Source organism: Chrysemys picta, chromosome 2 (genome assembly GCF_011386835.1).
Source record: "Chrysemys picta bellii isolate R12L10 chromosome 2, ASM1138683v2, whole genome shotgun sequence".
Lineage (NCBI taxonomy): Eukaryota > Metazoa > Chordata > Testudines > Emydidae > Chrysemys > Chrysemys picta.
This window is the reverse complement of record NC_088792.1, coordinates 85,566,816-85,585,898: the sequence shown is the minus strand read 5'-3', so window position 1 is coordinate 85,585,898 and position 19,083 is coordinate 85,566,816. Positions and strand designations below refer to the sequence as shown.

At 43.9% G+C, this 19,083-nt stretch overlaps 2 protein-coding genes across 4 annotated transcripts in view; both read left to right on the top strand.

The window, feature by feature from the left end:
- The window catches only part of ULK4 (unc-51 like kinase 4), a 408,217-nt gene that overhangs the window by 212,317 nt on the left and 176,817 nt on the right, over positions 1–19,083 (top strand). The gene's annotated exons all lie outside the window — the stretch shown is intronic.
- LOC135981947 (uncharacterized) lies at positions 137–2,414 on the top strand. The gene is made up of 2 exons (XM_065587120.1): positions 137–850; positions 1,845–2,414. Exons 1-2 carry the CDS (start codon positions 274–276, stop codon positions 2,318–2,320), a joined length of 1,053 nt encoding a protein of 350 aa, XP_065443192.1. The 5' UTR covers positions 137–273; the 3' UTR covers positions 2,321–2,414.

The window sequence follows — 19,083 nt, the reverse complement described above, 5'->3', positions numbered from 1 at the left end:
CTCCTCCCCGACGAGGGGAGTAGCGCTAAATTCGACATGGCCATGTCGAATTAGGCTAGGTGTGGATGGAAATCGACGCTAATAGCTCCGGGAGCTATCCCACAGTGCACCACTCTGTTGACGCTCTGGACAGCAGTGCGAGCTCGGATGCTCTGACCAGCCACACAGGAAAAGCCCCGGGAAAATTTGAATTTGAATTCCTTTTCCTGTCTGGCCAGTTTGAATCTCATTTCCTGTCTGGACATCGTGGCGAGCACAGCAGCACTGGCAACGATGCAGAGCTCTCCAGCAGTGATGGCCATGCAGTCTGGGAATAGAAAGAGAGCCCCAGCATGGACTGATCGTGAAGTCTTGGATCTCATCGCTGTGTGGGGCGATGAGTCCGTGCTTTCCGAGCTGCGATCCAAAAGAAGGAATGCAAAGATCTACGAGAAGATCTCTAAAGACATGGCAGAGAGAGGATACAGCCGGGATGCAACGCAGTGCCGCGTGAAAATCAAGGAGCTGAGACAAGGCTACCAGAAGACCAAAGAGGCAAACGGACGCTCCGGATCCCATCCCCAGACATCCCGTTTCTACGAGGCACTGCATTCCATCCTCGGTGCTGCCGCCACCACTACCCCACCAGTGACCGTGGACTCTGAGGATGGGATACTGTCCACGGCCGGTTCCTCAGACATGTTAGGGGACGGGGAAGATGAGGAAGGAGATGAGGAGGGCGAGGCAGTTGGCAGATCTCACAACGCTGATTTCCCCGACAGCCAGGATCTCTTCATCACCCTTACAGAGATCCCCTACGAAGCGTCCCCAGCCATTACCCCGGACACAGAATCTGGTGAAGGATCAGCCAGTAAGTGTTGTAAACATCTAAACATTTATTTTTAACAAAACAGGAATATTAACAATTAAAAGAATGGGTTGTTCATGATTAGTGTGCCCTAGGCGCTTAACGGTTTAGTAAGGGGCAGTGCAAGTTTTGAAAAGAAATCTAGCAATGTCCGGTTTTCAGTGATTGTCCTGCACAAGCCGCTCTACTGTGTATTCCCTGCTACTGCAGCTACAGTAAAATGCGGTCTATATGTGCGGGGATAGAGCAGTAATCCTCCTGGGACATCTCGATGAAGCTCTCCTGGAGGTAACTTGAAAGCCGTTGCATGAGGTTCTTGGGGAGAGCGGCCTTATTGGGTCCTCCGAAGTACGACACGTTGCCGCGCCACGAGATTATCAGGTACTCGGGGATCATTGCTCTGCACAGCAGGGCGGCATACGGCCCTGGTCTTTGGAGGCTTTCCCGGAGCATTCTCTCTTTGTCGCTCTCGGAGATCCTCATCAGGGTGATGTCGGCCATGGTGACCTGCTTTTAATTAGGTAGGGGAATGTTAGTGTTGGGACTGCTTTCCCGTTCCTTTACAGAACTGTCACCGCTGGTTTGCAGCCACGCGGTGGAGGCGGGAGAGGGGCAGCCGAAAGGGATCATTCCCGGGGACAGCCGCGAGGGGGTGGGACAGGGGCAGAGTTCCCGCTTGCCGGATTGCTGGCAGCAGGGACTGACATTGATTTAAATGTGAAATGAGGCCAGTGGTAATATAAAAGTTTTAAACTGCCACAAGTGTACGGCTTACCATGTCTGCCTGCAACAGAAATTCCGTTGTGCTGCCTCGCTTCTCAAATGTGCTGTTCAAGACCCCAGGCACAGAATGCGAAGGCCGAGAATTCGACCTTGTGCTGAGTGCGCATGTGAAAGGTGCTGTGCATGGTCTTGTTCACAGAGAAAGACTATGTTCTTTGTTCACAACTACATTTATCTTTCAGAGGAATTCACTCCCTTTTTCCCATTTCCACAGCCCCGTCTGCGACTGTCTCACAACCTAGCCTGGAATCACACTCCCAGAGGCTAGCGCGGATTAGGCGTAGGAAGAAGAGGACACGGGAGGACATGTTCTCTGAGCTTATGGCCTCTTCCCAAGCCCAGGCAGCACAGCAGACCCAGTGGCGGGAGAACTTGACCCGAATGCACCAAGCCAACATGGATCGGGAGGAGAGGTGGCGGCAGGAAGACCAGCAGGCGACTCAAACGCTGCTTGGACTACTGAGGGAGCAAACGGACACGCTCCGGCGCCTTGTGGATGTTCTGCAGGAACGGAGGCAGGAGGACAGAGCCCCGCTGCAGTCCATCTCTAACCGCCCTCCCCCGCCACCAAGTCCCATACCCACCTCACCCAAAGTGCAAAGAAGGAGAGGCGGCAGAGTCCCTGCTAACTCTCACTCCACCCCTGCAGAGAGCTCTAGTAGCAGAAGGCTCTCATTTCCCAAAATTTGAAAAGTTCTTTCCTTCCCGCCTGACACAAGCCCACGTCCAAGTTTCACCTCCCAATGCCATGTGTAGTTGATAATAAAAAATTCGTTTCTGTTAACTACTGTTTCAATCATGTTCTTTTGGAGGAGGAGGGGAAAGGGGGTTGGAAATTGGACAGGACAGTCTCCTTTGGCAGGGTACATAGTCGGGGGCAGGCACAGCAGCAGGGCACATACACAGTGCAGTGATGCAGTGACTAGTTGCCCCGGTTAGTCTGGGAGGTTGTTTTGATGTAATGTTGGGGGGGGTGGGTTGCTCTGTGACTTTGTGGCGGGGGAGGGCAGTTACAGATCTTAAGCGCCGGTCCTTAGACAGGATCACAGAGCCACACAGCATGGGATCTGTAACCGTCCTCCCCCTGCCACAAAGTCAAATAGACCTCCCATACACACAGTCCCGATCAGGAGGGGTGACAGGCTCCGTTGAAACAAGCATCCCACCGCAGCGGAGCCTGTCAATCCTTGAGTTTAGAAGCTGCATTCGCATCACAACACTAGACCCGCCCCGCACCACAGTCTGCGTCCCAGTTTTAAAAAATTCCCGCTAAAACAGTATTAAAGAAAACGGTGTGCTTTAACAAAGTAGAACTATTTTTATTTCGACACGTGTGTTGGAGGGGGGGTGAAGGGGGTATGTAACTGGATAGGATAGTCAACATTACCTGGGTAAAGAAACGGGGGCAGGTTTAGCTTCTCAGTACACAAACTATAAAATCACAGGTTACCCTGCTCACTCAGGAACTTTGCTTTCAAAGCCTCCCGGATGCACAGCGCTTCCCGCTGGTCTCTTCTAATCGCCCGGCTGTCTGGCTGTGAGTAATCACCAGCCAGGCTATTTTCCTCAACCTCCCACCCCGCCATAAAGGTCTCCCCCTTGCTCTCACAGAGATTGTGGAGCACACAGCAAGCTGCTATAACAATGGGGATATTGGTTTCGCTGAGATCACAGCGAGTCAGTAAGCTTCTCCATCTCCCCTTGAGACGGCCAAAAGCACACTCCACCACCATTCTGCACTTGCTCAGCCGGTAGTTGAAGAGTTCTTTTTCAGTGTCCAGGGCGCCAGTATAGGGCTTCATGAGCCAGGGCATTAGCGGGTAGGCTGGGTCCCCGAGGATGACTATAGGCATCTCCACATCCCCAACAGTTATTTTGTGGTCCGGGAAGTAAATACCTTGTTGCAGCCGTCTAAACAGACCAGAGTTCCTGAAAACACGAGCGTCATGAACCTTGCCCGGCCATCCCACGTAGATGTTGGTAAAACGTCCCCTGTGGTCCACCAGTGCTTGCAGCACCATGGAAAAGTATCCCTTTCGGTTAATGTACTGGGTGGCCTGGTGGTCCGGTGCCAGGATAGGGATGTGAGTTCCATCTATGGCCCCACCGCAGTTTGGGAATCCCATCGCTGCGAAGCCATCTATGATCGCCTCCACGTTTCCCAGGGTCACTACCTTTGGCAGCAGTACATCAACGATTGCCTTCGCTACTTGCATCACAACAACCCCCACGGTAGATTTGCCCACCCCAAACTGGTTCGCGACTGACCGGTAGCTGTCTGGCGTTGCAAGCTTCCACAGGGCTATGGCCACTCGCTTCTGTACACTCAGTGCAGCTCGCAACCGGGTGTCACTGCGCTTCAGGGCAGGGGACAGCAACTCACAAAGTTCCAGGAAAGTTCCCTTCCGCATGCGAAAGTTTCGCAGCCACTGGGATTCATCCCAGACCTGCAGCACTATGCGGTCCCACCACTCAGTGCTTGTCTCCCGTGCCCAGAATCGCCGTTCCACGGCATCAACATGACCCATTGCCACTGTGATGTCCTCGGCGCTGGGTCGCCTGCTTTCTGACAGGTCTGTGCTACTCTCAGACTTCAGGACATCACCGCGGTGCCGTAGCCTCCTTGCCTGACTTTTCTGCATCTGCCTCAGGGAAACCTTTATGATAAGCTGCGAGACGTTGAGAGCGGCCACAACTGCAGCGATGGTCGCAGCGGGCTCCATGCTCGGAGTACAGTGGCGTCCGCGCTGTCAATGACTGGAAAAGCGCGCGAACTGTTTTCCCGCCGGCGCTTTCAGGGAGGGAGGGCGGGAGTGATGGACGGATGACGACAGTTTCCCAAAAGCACCCTCGACTCATTTTGTTACCCAGAAGGCATTGCCGGCTACACCCAGAATTCCAATGGGCAGAGGGGACTGCGGGAACTGTGGGATAGCTGACCACAGTGCACCGCTTCGAATGTCGACGCTATCACCGTTAGTGTGGACGCACAAAGTCGAATTACTGTCCTTAGTGTGGACACACACGTTCGACTTTGCAATATCGATTACAAAAATTCGATGCAAGTAAAATCGAACTACTCTCGTAGTGTAGACAAGGCCTAAGAAACTGTAACTTTGAGGGGAAGAACAAAAGAGGAGAGAGAGCTTGTTTGCACCCTGAGCAGTGTCCCAGTTTTCAGCATAAGACCTTTTTTCCTGTTGTGTGGTTTCAGAGTATGATTTTTCTGCTAAATCAATAAACTTCCAGAGTCAGAATCTGCACTTTGCTTTGCAGAGCTTGCAATACATTGTACTATAAAAATGAGACTTAACCAATCACAGTGTTTGGTACTGTACTACTCCATTTACTTCTGCTTGTATCTCCCTGTGTCTGGGACTAATGGGTTTGTCCACACGGATGAATGGACTGCTCAGCTGCTAGAATTTTGGCTCAGATAATTTTTCCTATAGTATTTCCAAGATTGCCCCTTCTCAGGAATAGCTTGCCTCAAACTTTCCACTCCTTCTCTATGTCCATCCATCAGGACATGGAATTTTCTGCTCTGTAGGAATGGTTTATTCCCAAAATAGGATGGCAGGGGGAAAAGTGCCTGGATTGTTGCACCAGTCTTCCCCATGTCTGAAGTGATGTTGTCATGCCTCTTCTGTAGCCAGCTGCCTCTTCGACGGCCTTGGTACAATACTGTCTTCTCAGCCTCCAGAGAATCAGTGGGGGGCCAGCATGGACCTGTCTTCACACTAAGATGCGGGCAGGAATGCTTTGATGCAGCCCTTGCCAGAGCGCTTTTGTAAGGCCTACCAGGGTGGCAACAGCTCCTCTGTGGTTGGAGCCTCTCCTTTCTTTACCTTCACCATTTGGGTGCAGTAAGCAAAGAAAGAGTCCTTGGGCACTGGACAACTTTTATGAGAGTGAGGGTAGTTAATTCTGTATGTTCACTCAACCCTTGGCCTCTGTGCTGAAACTGCCACAAAAGCTGGCAATTTGCACTAAATTGACAATAGCTGTGAGCATAACTGTGTTGTCATGAGTACATATCCACTCAAACTGGACAGACTACCAATTCCTTTCATACAGGCTAAGCAGCTGTCGCACAGAAACTTTCATTCCCTACTAATCCTGGATTATATTTTTACTTGAGGCCTAGACAGAGCAAACTCCCATTACTGATCACCTGAGCAATGCAGTCCTCCATACATTTTATACCTAAAGTTTTGATGACTGGAAAAAATTCAGGCACCATGCCACTTCACTGAACTTGAGTATTGTCAAAAATAATCAGAGAAAATATATAGACTGGATGTATTTTCAGAAGGCTGCTGTGTTTGATTATTGGTTTTGATTAGACTTAATAGAAAACAAAATCTGTGGGTTATAAATTTTCTGATTTTTTCTTTGATAAGTATTAAAACTAGAAGAATGTATGCATACATTCCAGAATTGCAAATGCCTTCTCTGAATACTTTAGAGAAACTGACAAAAAACAGAAATACGGTTGTTGTTGTTGTTTTAATAAAACGAAAATATTACAGCATTAAGTAGCTTTAGTAAGAAAACCAGGGTCTGAAGAATTGAGTGTCCAAGGAGAAAGACAAGGTTGGAGATGCACTTGCTGGAAGAAGAGCCTAGGGTTCTTCCAGAGGAGTTGGAGTACAGGTACTTTTCCAAAAGAAGTACTGAGAATGGAATAAATATGAGGTTGTTTCTGCACTATCACTTATGAAGTGTTAGCCAGAACAAATTATAAACATGGTTCTAGATGTGTATGCCACTCAGGTGTGCTTGTGCCAGAACCAGAGGCTTTTGCCTAGCAGTACCCATAAATGGGCGGCGCTTGCACCTCGTGGCTGTGGCTCCTCCCCTCATTATATGAGGCAGCCTTGCCCAGTCCCCTCCCCCTCCCCCAACATTTCCTTTTCACCACCTGTGGCTGGAGTTGGAGCTCTGTGTGGTTGTAGTCTCACAACCTCACATTTAGGGCAAGTTTACACTAGAAAATTAAGTCAACCTAAGTTATGTTGACGTATAGCCATTGCAGTAATTGAAGTGGTTTTACACAGCCACACTATGCTCCTTGTGTTGGCTGTGTGCATCCTCACCCGGAGCATTTGTACTGATTTAATTGCCAGCATGGGGCATTGTAGGATGGTTTCTGAAAGGCAGCAACAATTGATGTAAGCAACACAGTGTCTACACTGAAACTCCATTGACCTAACTGTATCAACTTAAGCGCTATGACCAGGCCTTAGACTTAGCCTAGTTTATTATATATAGCTATTTAGTTACACTACAGAGTTAGGTCGATGTAAGTTGCCTTCCATCAACCTAACTCTGTAAACGTCTACGCTAAAATGTAGCTCCCACCAATGTAACTCATCCACTTCACTGGCTTAATAACTCCACCTCCGTGAGAGGTGTAGCATTTAAGTCGATGTAGTTAGGTTGATGCAGTGTCAATGTAGACATTGCATTGCTTACATTGACTGCTGCCTTTGAGAAGCTGTCCCACAATGCTCCACACTGACAGTTAAATCAATTCAAGCACTTCTCATGAGGACGTGCAACATTGACACAAGGATCATAGTGTGGGCATGCAAAATCAATTTAATTACTGCAGTGGCTGTAAGTTGATGTAACTTAGGTCAGCAGACTCTGGTGACGCAGGACCTTCGCCTCAAGCAGCACCTGCTTGAACAGTCCATGTGGCCTGACATAATACTTAGGCTCTCCTCGGGACAAAGATCGCCCTCTGGCTCAGAGTACTGCTGCCTCTCATTCCAGGGCAGGTACCTCTCCAAAGAGACAGAGGAGCCATTCTCTGTTGTTGGCACTGAGGAAGAGCTCTCATAATACCAATCAGGACTGCTCCAGGTCAAGAGGCAACTCCTCTGCCTCCCCCATGAAAAGCGCAGACCAGCATAAGACCAGTTCTGGAACATGGAATGGCACTGGTACTTCTGACCCTTCCCTAGTACCAAGGAGAAGGGCAGAAACCCCGTACCAGTTCCGGCCTTCAGGCATCTGTTGAGTCTGGAACCAACAAAGGAGATGCCAGTACTGACTGTATCTAGTATCAACTGTATCTACTGCGTCAACATACCAGGCTGCAGTGGTATGTCCGGCCCCTACCAATCAGGTCTGTTGTCAGCAATGCCTCCCTGATGGGCTGGGGAACACATCAGGTGGACAGCCTGACCTTCTCAGGTACGGCTGGGGAAGGACTGGCAGTTACTGCATCTGGATGTGAAGTTCAAGGTCTGTGGTCAGCGCAGGAGGCCTCACTGAAGATCAATGAGCTGGAACTTTGGGCCATCAGCAATGCCTGTCACACCTTCCTGAATCATATTTGGGCTCAGTATTGTCCATACTTATGTACAATACCACCACGATGTATTATGTGACAGGAAAAGAGGCGCGTACTCCAGGGTGCTCTGCCAAGAGGCAGTCAGGTTGTGGCAGTTCTGCATTGAGGAGTGTATCACTCCAAGAGCCAATCAGTTGCCCAGCACACTGAATTATCTCATGGACATCAGCAGAAATTATTCCATGAGTCACGAGTGGTCCCTTAAGACAAGTATCCTGCAGGTCATCTCTGCAGCTTGGAGCATTCAGACAATCAACCTGTTTGCTACAAGGGACAACAGAAAATGCCTTCTGTTCTGCTCTCTAGAGGGTCTCAGTCTGGGCTCCCTTCCATCTCAGCTGGCAGCTAGCTCTTCTGTACATTTTTCCTCTGATCCCAATCATTCCACAGGTCATTCTCAAGCTGAAATCGGGTCAGGCCAAGTTCATCCTCATTGTCCCAGCCTGTCCAAGGCCGTATTGGTTTTCTGACCTTCTTGTGCTGTGGATTCAGTTTCCCATAGCTCTTCTTCTCCATCCTGACTTCCTCATGAAGAATCACAATCGTCCCAATCGTCACAAGCAGTCTCTTCACAGATGATCTCTAAACATCCTGTATTAAGACTGCATATGAAATAACTTGGACTATGTCTCCTCAGTGGGTGCAAGCTCATTCTACGAGAGTTCAAGCTATATCAATAGCGTTCCTCAGTGACGTGTCAATATTGGACCTATTCCATGACCCACCCTCTGTCCCCGCTGCATTGGAATCTAGTCTTTCGGCATTCAGTGTGAAGGAACTTGAGGGGGGGTCGAGGAAGCATTGCCTCAGGTAGCCAGGGGTGGGGAGCTATGAGCACGAGGCATGAGCGCTCTCTCTTCTGGGTACTACTAGACAAAATTCTCCAGCTCCAGGTAGGTGGGTGCACACACATTTAAGTGGAAAACACATCCTCATCACATCTCGAAGAACCACGATTACAGTAAGCAACAGTTTCTTTTCCAAGTTAGAGTTGAGGAACATTCATTAGGCTTTTGGGGGGGGAAGCTCGCACTGCAGCAGCCCTTGCTATTCCTGTGTTTTGGAGATTTAGATGACTATAGTTTCAAGAGCTTCTAATCCAGTGTCTTTTATGAGTGCTAAATTCTCCCCAAAAATTTTTAAAAGAAAAATGGTTACGAAATAAACCCTCTCGGTTGTATAACAGAAAAAATATTGTACACAAAAGTATATTGCTGATAATAGTATACCCAGAAAAATGCAGGATTTTGTTCCATTAATAAAATATATAGAAAACTACAATAAATAATTGGTTTGGGTTGTTTTTTTAAAATTGTAAATGCACAAATGTATGTGAGCACCAAGATTTGAAACTTCAATAGGGATGGGGATGTGTAAATGGTGATGTAAAGTTAATGAGTATGTAAGTTGGTATAACAAATTCTGAGGGGGGATAGACAGTCTTCTAATGGGAAAAGAAACCAAATGGAGGGAATAAGATAAAGCACATCTCCCCTGGCATTATCTTACCATCTTACACCCTTCTGTTGGTAGCATTTTCTGCTACATCCTTACCCTTCCATGTCCCTACTATCTTACCTTTATACCATATGAAAGTAATGAATGTGACCTACTATCTGAAATTCAATATCAGTATATTATGTGAATAAAGTGTACTTTGTACACATTAGCAGAATACTGTTAGAAGGCTTAAATAATGGTATTGGAAATACGTTTTACCGCCACATATCTAAAATGTATATTAACATTTCCATTTTAGAACTACTGCCAACATTTTGCTAAGGTAACTATCAATAGAGCCATCATGTATATTTTCTAGTCCACCGTCCTTTCTTGAGTAGCTCTTATTACATCCATTGATGGAGAAAAATCAATCAGAATAAAAGATCGTTAATAAAAACTTCACAGGTCACAAATGTGTTATGTGGCCTTAATTTTAGGCTATCTGAATCCAAACCATTGCATATAAAAGAAATCCTATAAAATCTGGAGAATTTGGATTTTTCTGTAGATAAATTTCAATACTAAAACTAATGATGCTGGTGATTAGGAGTTCAGCGCTATTCTCTTTTTAAAGCCAGTCAATCAATTGTGGTGTTACCCTATTAGAAACTGAAATATAAGTTTTAACACTGCTAACCTCACAGACTTCAACTTGTGCTGTAAAACAGTTTTTATACAGTTCTATATTTTATACATCATTGCTCACGTAAAATGTACGGTGGTGTAGTTGAACTTTATGCATGTTCTTGTAACAAAAATGTCTTTCTAATGAGACTGAAAAAGTTAACTGGCCAAATTGTCATTTACAAATACAATGTCGTCTAGTACAGGCAACTATAGCATAATGTCTAAACTCGGCAATCTCATTTGTCTTAATTTATCTAAAATTATTTTGCATACTATTCTCAATATGTACTAAGAGAATCCCAAAATTAGTTGATATAATTCAAAGCTTGTCTGATATTTGTAGTTTACTTTTGATATCCAAATTATTAAAGCTATCTCTGAATACTGATTTAGATAGATGTTTTAGTCTAAATTTTTAATCTATCAACTATGTATAACTTTCAAAAAGACTCCAGATTTTCATCAGGAATTCTTCTTAATTTTGTAGAATTTCTCAAAAACAATCATTAGAAAGCAGATGAGAAATTAATGCATTAAAGCAATTGTTGAACACATTTCTATTCATAGTCACATGTATACCTTTTTAGTTTTAATTTCTAATTCTGTCTCTGAGTTTGAGCTTTTAAATTTTCATATTTGTTTTGGTGGAGTTATTCTTTGGTTACATATTAAAAAATTAAACTAATTAAATCCTTGGAAGATTTAAGCATAGTTTAATCCTAAAATTAATGGAACACATACAGCAGAAAGACTTCAAAAGATGTTTCAGATCCTACCAAGTATGATTATATTCAATCACTTCACTTTTTAAAATGGGAGGGTCAGGTTACAAGACCAGTTTTGGATCCTGATCCTTCAAAGGGATCCTTGAGAAGAGCCCTTTTGAAGTCAGTGGGACTACACGTGGGAATATAGTCTAGTATATGCTTGCAGATCCCTTTACAGAATCAAGACCTAGTGTGATTTTTAAAGACCTAATTTTAGCCAACAACTTTAGTTTATAAATAACAGTATTTAAAATATAATATGTAAAACCATTAAGGTGAGTGAGTTACTATAGCATTTTTATTTCCTTATCTGACTTAATCATTGATGCTCATCTTAACAAGGACTACTCTTTGACCATATATTTTAATTGACTATGAACTGCCTGTATCATACAATCATAGTATATCAGGGTTGGAAGGGACCTCAGGTCATCTAGTCCAACCCCCTGCTCAGAGCAGGACCAATCCCCAGAGAGATTTTTGCCCCAGATCCCTAAATGGCCCCCTCAAGGATTGAACTCACAATCCTGTGTTTAGCAGGCCAATGCTCAAAGAGCTATCCCTCTTTGCTTGAAAACCTTACCCTTTTGGCAGGTGATGATCCTCCTGGAATAAGTTAAATATGTTTTACTCACTTTCTGTTGTAGGTGGTTTATTACCCTGTCTGGATATAAAGGAGGTAGGAGCAGCTCTTTGAAGAGTTTAGGATATGAGTTATGTGGGAAAGTTTTACCCATTATATCAATATAGTTATACTGGTATTCCCCATCATATGAAGAGTCTTATTACAGTATAGATGAGTGGCTTTATTTGGTTAGTTTAAACCCCATCCCAAACAGCATAAGCCAAACCCGAAAAGAAGCAACTCTTGTACCAGAATAAGTGTCCACACACGCAGTTATACCTAGAGTCATGCAAATCTGCAGATATATGCATCTCCGGACCATGTTTGCGGATCAGATGCGAATTCAAATTTTGTATCTGCGCAGGGCTCTAATTATATCAGTATAACTATATTGTTTTAAATTCACACTTTGGGTTATACCAAAGAACACTTTCTCATGTAAGTAAGACTTCAGAGCAGAACTCTGCGAGTAGCCAAGTTTGGGAAGAAGGCTGGGGCTGGATTTTGGTTCATTTTGCATTCCTTTTGTAAACAGTACCAAACTACAGGAAGTGGGTAAGTTCGGAGCTGCCACAACTTGTGTTTGAAGCAGATTGAGGAAGCATCCTGTTCACATTTGGTCAGATAGCATGTCTTTTTTTTTTTTTCCTGTTAAGCCTCATTGAATCACAGAAATGTAGGACTGCACTGAGGCAGGATTAAGTATTATTTAGATCATCCTTGACAGGTGTTTGTCTAACTTCTTCTTGTTCTCCATTTGAGGCCTTATCAGTGCTCAGTGGAGCAGAAGAATTACTTCTCGTGTCTTGCTTACATAGGGTGACCAGATAGCAACTGTGAAAAAATGGGACAGAAGGTGGGGGGTAATAGGCACCTATATAAGAAAAAGTCCCCAAAAAAGGGACTGTCCCTTTAAAAACGGGACATCTGGTCACCCTATGCTTACAACACTCCAGCCAAAGTATCCCAGAATGATGCTCACTTTTTTTTTTTTTTGCAACAGTGTTACATTGTTGATTCTTAGTTAGTTTGTGATCCACTATAACCCTGAGATCCTTTTCTGCAGTGCTCCTTCCTATACAGTCATTTCCTATTTTGTATTTATGGAGTTGATTATTTCTTTCCTTCCACTCCCCTTAGCCTTGGGGCAGGCAATCTGCTATTCTCTTGAGGGAAGGGGTTGGAAAACAGGACTGGTGAGTTGCAGTTATTTCCTCTTTTTTCCCCAGGAGCCAATAGGGGACCAGCAGGACTGGGGCTGGTGGATCCTAATAGGAAGTTAATGCAAGAGATAAGACTTAAAAATTCATCTCCCTCCCCAAGCCTCCCAGGCTGACTGTGTATCTCTTGAAGCCACCAGGTATCTGCCACTCAGGACAGCTATGGGTGTTTGCAGAGAGGAAGGTGCTTGTCCTTGGTCCATACAGTGAGCTGTAGATGTTCCAGGATTGATATTTGAAGTAGTAGATCTTCTGTGTTCAGAAGGAAACATAACGTTCTGCTGCCACTCTATTGCACTGGCAGATGCACATATAGAATGCACCAATGACATAAGCACTAAAGCTTCTCACTAGAAAATTAGTGATTGTTCCTTAACTTAGCATCAGCGTCTAAAAACTAGTATAAGAACAACTAATGCAACCCATGTTTTAAAAACAGGGAATTGACTTTTGTTTGAACAGCTTTATATGTGATATTTTCCACTTGTTGAGAGATTCAGTAGTATTTTAAGAAAGTTAATTTAATTGTGATCCAGCAGTACATTGCAGATATTGTGGAATGGCTGCATTTGGGAGCTATCTTAAAATTAGAGAAGAAGAATGGTTTTGTGAGTAATGTGTGGGACGGTTAGTCAAAAGCATCAGGAGTTTATTCATGGTTTTTCCACAGACTTCTTGTGTGACCTTGACTCTGACACTTAATCTCTCTGTAACACATTTTTCCTATTTATAAAATGGTGATACCAACTTTTTGGTGGGTTTATGAGGCTTAATTCATTAATAATTTGAGGTGCTCTTATACTATGGAGATGAGTACCATACTGCTTCCAAACAGTAATAGATTTTATACAGTGTGTAAGGGTCCAAACTTGATCTCTGAGAGAGGATACCAACAATCTTATTTTCTATTGGTCCATTTATGGAGCTGAGTTAACACTGGTTTTAGAGATATTTCATATTCTGCTTCAGACAGAAGGTAGAGCATTGTTTTGGTGGTTGAGGGAAATTACAAAGTGCAGAAGACGAAGAAATAGGCAGTATCTTTATTCAGATGTTTGTAGAGGAGAGGGGTCTGTCAAAGTCGGAAACATTAAATGGAAAAAAGATAAAAATATATCTTAATTTTAAAATCATGATTTTAATTAACAAATTACATCCCCTTGTGAGAGACCCTTGGGGGAGAGGTTTATATATCTGCACATATGAAAAAAATGGTCAGCGTTGAATGAATTATTAATCCAATAATTGGGTCCAGAGCTCACAGTTGTTTTTCACAGTGTTCTTAGTATTCACTTGCAAACACAAAATTTTATTTCATGAAATGACAATAATAATCTACCTAACTCAGTCCTTCAGTTTCTGTCATCCAATGTGCTAAAAAATCAGGGGGTCAAAATCCTAGCCCCATTGTAGTCAATGGCAAAACTCTCTGGGGTCATGATTTCTCCCCAAGTCTTATTGGATAATATGAAATGTTTTTCTGTGACAGATCATCTTAGAAAGCTAATAAAAAATGTCAGCAACTGTCCTGGTCATTGTGGGAGTTTTGCCTCTAACTTCAATAAGAAAAAGATTTGGCCCTAAATATTATTGTAACTGCTATGCTGGACTCCCCATGAAGTCATGTTTACTGTCATCAAGAAAACTTAGTTTCCAGAAAAGAGCATATGAATTGAACAAGTGACGTAATATTTGTGAGGTGTGTGCTAGACCCTGGTAGTGACATACCATAATGACTTAAAGACAGCAATGTTATGCCTTTCACTTCACTGAGAAGCATGCAACAACCACTTCTCATGCTAAGTATACGATTTAATAATTCAGTTCTTTTCTGTCTTCTCACTAATGTAATCCTGAAACAGTTAAATTAATAACCATTGAACTTTTAGCAATCACTAAGATGAAATTGATAGGATTGATAACAGAGTAATATATGATTAAGATTATTTTTCATGTTGTATGTCAATCCTTCCCCTTCCCCCAAAGATGTGTGTGAAGCTACCTCCTGACATCAAATGGCACCCCATATAAACATTTATGAGGACAGAATTTATTCCACTATGTTTCTTATAGATTTTATAGTGTTCTTGTATAGCAAGTGGATTCAGGTATTTGCAGCCTGAAGAAATTGTTTTCCATCATTAAGGACTTGTATTGTGGTTGTACCATAATTACATTGGATAACTAATTTTCTTTATAGAAATAAAGGACTACTGAGGGACTTTAGCAAACTCTTCATTTATTTATTAAAAATCTCTATTCATATGTACACTTCCTCTGAGCTCTTTCAGACCTTGCCCAACGAAGAGTAGATTTTATAGATAATAAGAGTCTTTAAAATGTTTATCAGTAACATACAGATGGATGAGATCATGAATAAGCAGCCAGGTGCATAGGTACATGTTTTGCAGAAATGGTGACTGAGTACTGCTGACACAAAAGCCAGTTTTCTGATTTTATTGCCAATCTCATCTCAGTGCTATTGAAAACTATGCGTACGTCTTTGATCTCTCCGATTATAATTCATTTTACTTTCCTTCATGGAAATTAAGCAATACAAGAACAGTGCTCTTTTGTTCTTATTTTGATAAGGTTTCTATGCTAGTCACAAGTGAACAGTCACTGTTTGTACAATATTATGGTATAGTTTTGTTCTAGGCTTACTTGTAAAAATAAAGCATTTGTTATCTTGACAAGTTGTCCTTTGAAATATATTATGTAATCACTTTTGGGCCTTGCACACTCATCTCTTTAGGTCCCTTGTCCATTTATCATTTTATTTCTCTGTCCATTGAAAGAAAGGGGCTTTTTTTTTATTACCCTAAAGTGACTTCCAGCTAAGTTGAGGCTTCTATTTTGCTTCCTTTTAACAACCATATGACTATTTTATTTGAGCTAAATCCAAGATTAGAATGTAGGCAGAGTTTATACTCACTGAGTGTAAAATTGGTGAATGCCTTTGAAAAACATTGCTATTTTATGCTGTAATGTGTTTTGTTGATGACTAAAAGTATTTTAAATATGTTTTTAATTGTTTCTGGGTTTTTATTGGTGATTTTGATAGATCTTACTCAATGGTTGATTGTGAGGGTTAGGCCCATTTCATGGTTGTGTATTTAAGTGTTTTCAAGGAGCATCTAGAGCAAGAGAGAGGTGCTTTTTTCCAATAAATATGTTTATAGATATAAATAAATAGTACAGTTAAGTACTGTAACCACAGAGGAAATGTTAATTTACACCTTTGTACCTAATATAAAATTTGTCGCCTATTTTCATCTTTATATTTGGAAAACAAGTTAAATGGTTAAGAAATCATAGTTTCAGAAGCTTATTCAAAGCTCTGTGGGACCAGCCAATAAATTGGATTCAGAGGAGAATAGGCTTCTTTATAGGTTTTGTTTCTAAAATAGTTGGTGATTAGTAGAACATTTTTATTTTATTTTTTTACTTTAAAAGGGTGTTATGCTTAATAATTTTGCAGCACATAGAAGGATCTACTATATTGGATTTCCTGTTCTATGGGCAATAGAAGTTTGTTCTATCTTGATCAGTGTAGCAGTGATAAATAAAGTGGGGATTAGCTCCCTTTGATGGACACCCAGCCAGCCAGTTAGCTATACAATCCCTCTTGGTGGCTGTTCTCTATTTGCTTTACCTGTAGAGGGTTAAAAAGTCCCCCAGGTAAAGGGGGGGGAAGTGGGCACCTGACCAAAAGAGCCAATGGAAAGGCTAGAACTTTTTAAAGTGGGGAAAGAAACTTTCCCTTTGGCTGTTGCTCTCCGGGAAAGAGGGGAACAGAGAGCAATAGGAATAGGGTTACCATACGTCCGGTTTTTCCCGGACATGTCCGGCTTTTCGGCAAACCCCCGTCCGGGGGGAATTGCCAAAAAGCCGAACATGTCCAGGAAAATGCCGGCCGGGCACTTCCCTTCCCGCAGCTGCTCTGCTCCTCCCCTGACTCTTCGGCTCTGTTTAAGAGCCGAGCTGCCCGAGTGCTATGGGCTTCAGGCAGCCCCCTTGCCTCCGGACCCCAGCCGCCGGCCGGGCACTTCCCCTCCCGGGCTCCGGCGGCGCAGGGTCCGGAGGCATGGGGGCTGCCTGAAGCCCATAGCGCTCGGGCAGCTCGGCTCTTAAACAGAGGAGCAGAGCCTCCGGCCGCAGCAGCTCTGCTCCTCCCCTGACTCTTCGGCTCTGTTTAAGAGCCAAGCACTACGGGCTTTGGGCAGCCCCCATGCCTCCGAACCCTGCACCGCCGGAGCCCGGGAGAGGAAGTGCCCGGCTGGGGGCGCAGGGTCCGGAGGCATAGGGGCTGCCCGAAGCCCAAGCGCTACCGGCTTCACGGTTTGCCGGGCAGCCTCCAGACCCTGCGCCCCCGGCTGGGCTCTTCCCCTCCCGGGCTCCAGCTGCGCGGGGGAAGCACCGGCTGGGGGCGCAGGGTCTGGGGGCTGCCTGGCAAACGGTGAAGCCGGTAGCGCTCGGGCAGCCCTTTTCGCGTGGCTGGGAGTGGGAGGGAGGAGGGGGCGGAGTTAGGGCGGGGTTGGGGCGGGGAAGGGGCGGAGTTGGGGCGGGGCTGGGGGTGGGAAATGGGCGGGGCCAGGGCCCCGTGGAGGGTCCTCTTTTGTTATTTGTTAAATATGGTAACCCTAAGTAGGAATGCTGTGTAAAGCTTAAGCCAGGTATGATCATAAATCATCAGATCATACCTAGAACTACTTATCTGAACTCCAAATGTGTAAGTAAATCAGAATGTTTAGTTAGACACAATCAGATTTATTTCTGTTTATTTTTAAGGCTTGTGGATCTCCTCTGTGCTAACCCCAGATGCTTTTGTTTGCTTGTAACCTTTAAGTTGAACCCCCAAGAAAGCTATTTTGGGTGCTTGATTTTTGGAATTGCTCTTTTAAAATCTAGCAAAAGCCTAAGTTCCAGATGTATTTTCTTTCTTTTTGTTTTTAATAAAATTTACCGTTTTTTTAAAAAACAGAATTGGATTTTTGGTATCCTAAGAGGTTTGTGCATGTTGTTTGATTAGCTGGTAGCCACAGCTAATTTCCTTTGTTTTCTTTCTCAGCTCTTTCCCAGAGGGGGGTTAAAGGGCTTGAGGGCACTCCACAGGGAAGAATTCCTAAGTGCTCCTTCCCGAGTTCAAAGGGTTTGGGGTTTTTTTTTGCATTTGGGTGGTGGCAGCATTTACCAAGCCAAGGTCAGAGAGAAGCTGTAACCTTGGGAGTTTAATACAAGCCTGGAGTGACAAGTATTAATTTTTAAAATCCTTGCGGGCCCCATTTCTTCACTCGGAGTGACAGAGGTGGGATTCAGCCTTGACACACTGTATGTTCTTGGGTCTTGAACTGTATTTTTGTATTATGGATGCCCAGGTAAGCAAAGGCTTGCTTTTCCTCTTAGGAAACTAAAATTATGATGAGGAAAGAATCAGGACTAATTGAAAATATACCAATAATTAAGTTAAATTACATTCATTCTATAATCTTCTTAGTTTAAAAACAACTATGTCTAAGCTATAACTAGACAGATTAATGGCTTGTGTTTTCTCTATAGACAAAAGGCATTATGATCTATCAAGCTACAAGTTTAAGAGCAGGGTGCTAGTCCACGTGGACAGCTCTGAAGATCCTCTTCGTAAGCACAACAGTATGCACCCTGGCCTTAAACATCTTGACCTACTCCACTAGCCTGGCTGTTAAAACTCATACAATTGAGAGCACCTCTGCACTCTCCATTTTTCTAGCACAAAATCAGGTTGTTCAAGTGCTAGTCCCTATCTGTATTCCACTGAGAGTTTACACATGCACGGTATGTGTCCGGAGCCAAAGAACATGAAAGTGGTCATGTCCGTTGGTCCATGCATGAGTCCTTGCCTCGCCTCATGGTTTCATCTGAGGTGATAACAGACGGGGTGGACCAATCACATCTCCAGTTCTTTCTCACCACCGCATGGTCCAAGTTGTAGCTTCTGGTGTCCTCCCATCTCTGATGCACTTTTAAAAGTAAAAAGTTTTAAAAATTGTATATAGTTAGATTTTATTCTATTGTTTTCACTGTTTCCTGCATAGTTTAATTTTTAATCATAGTTCTATGACCGAAGGGCGCAACAATTTTGAAACACAGACTATTGAAATGGATCTCAAATTGCATCCATTTGTTACCAGCACCAAAATATAGAACCCCTGACAAGGATCAGAGACCATTTGATGAGATCAGTTTCTACCTCAACTGCATTCTTCCATAATGTTACAATCAGAGAAATATGCCAAGCCGCCACTTGTGTTTCTGTGTATGTGTTCACAAACCACTATGCAATTACTCAGAGTTCAGAGGCCACTTTA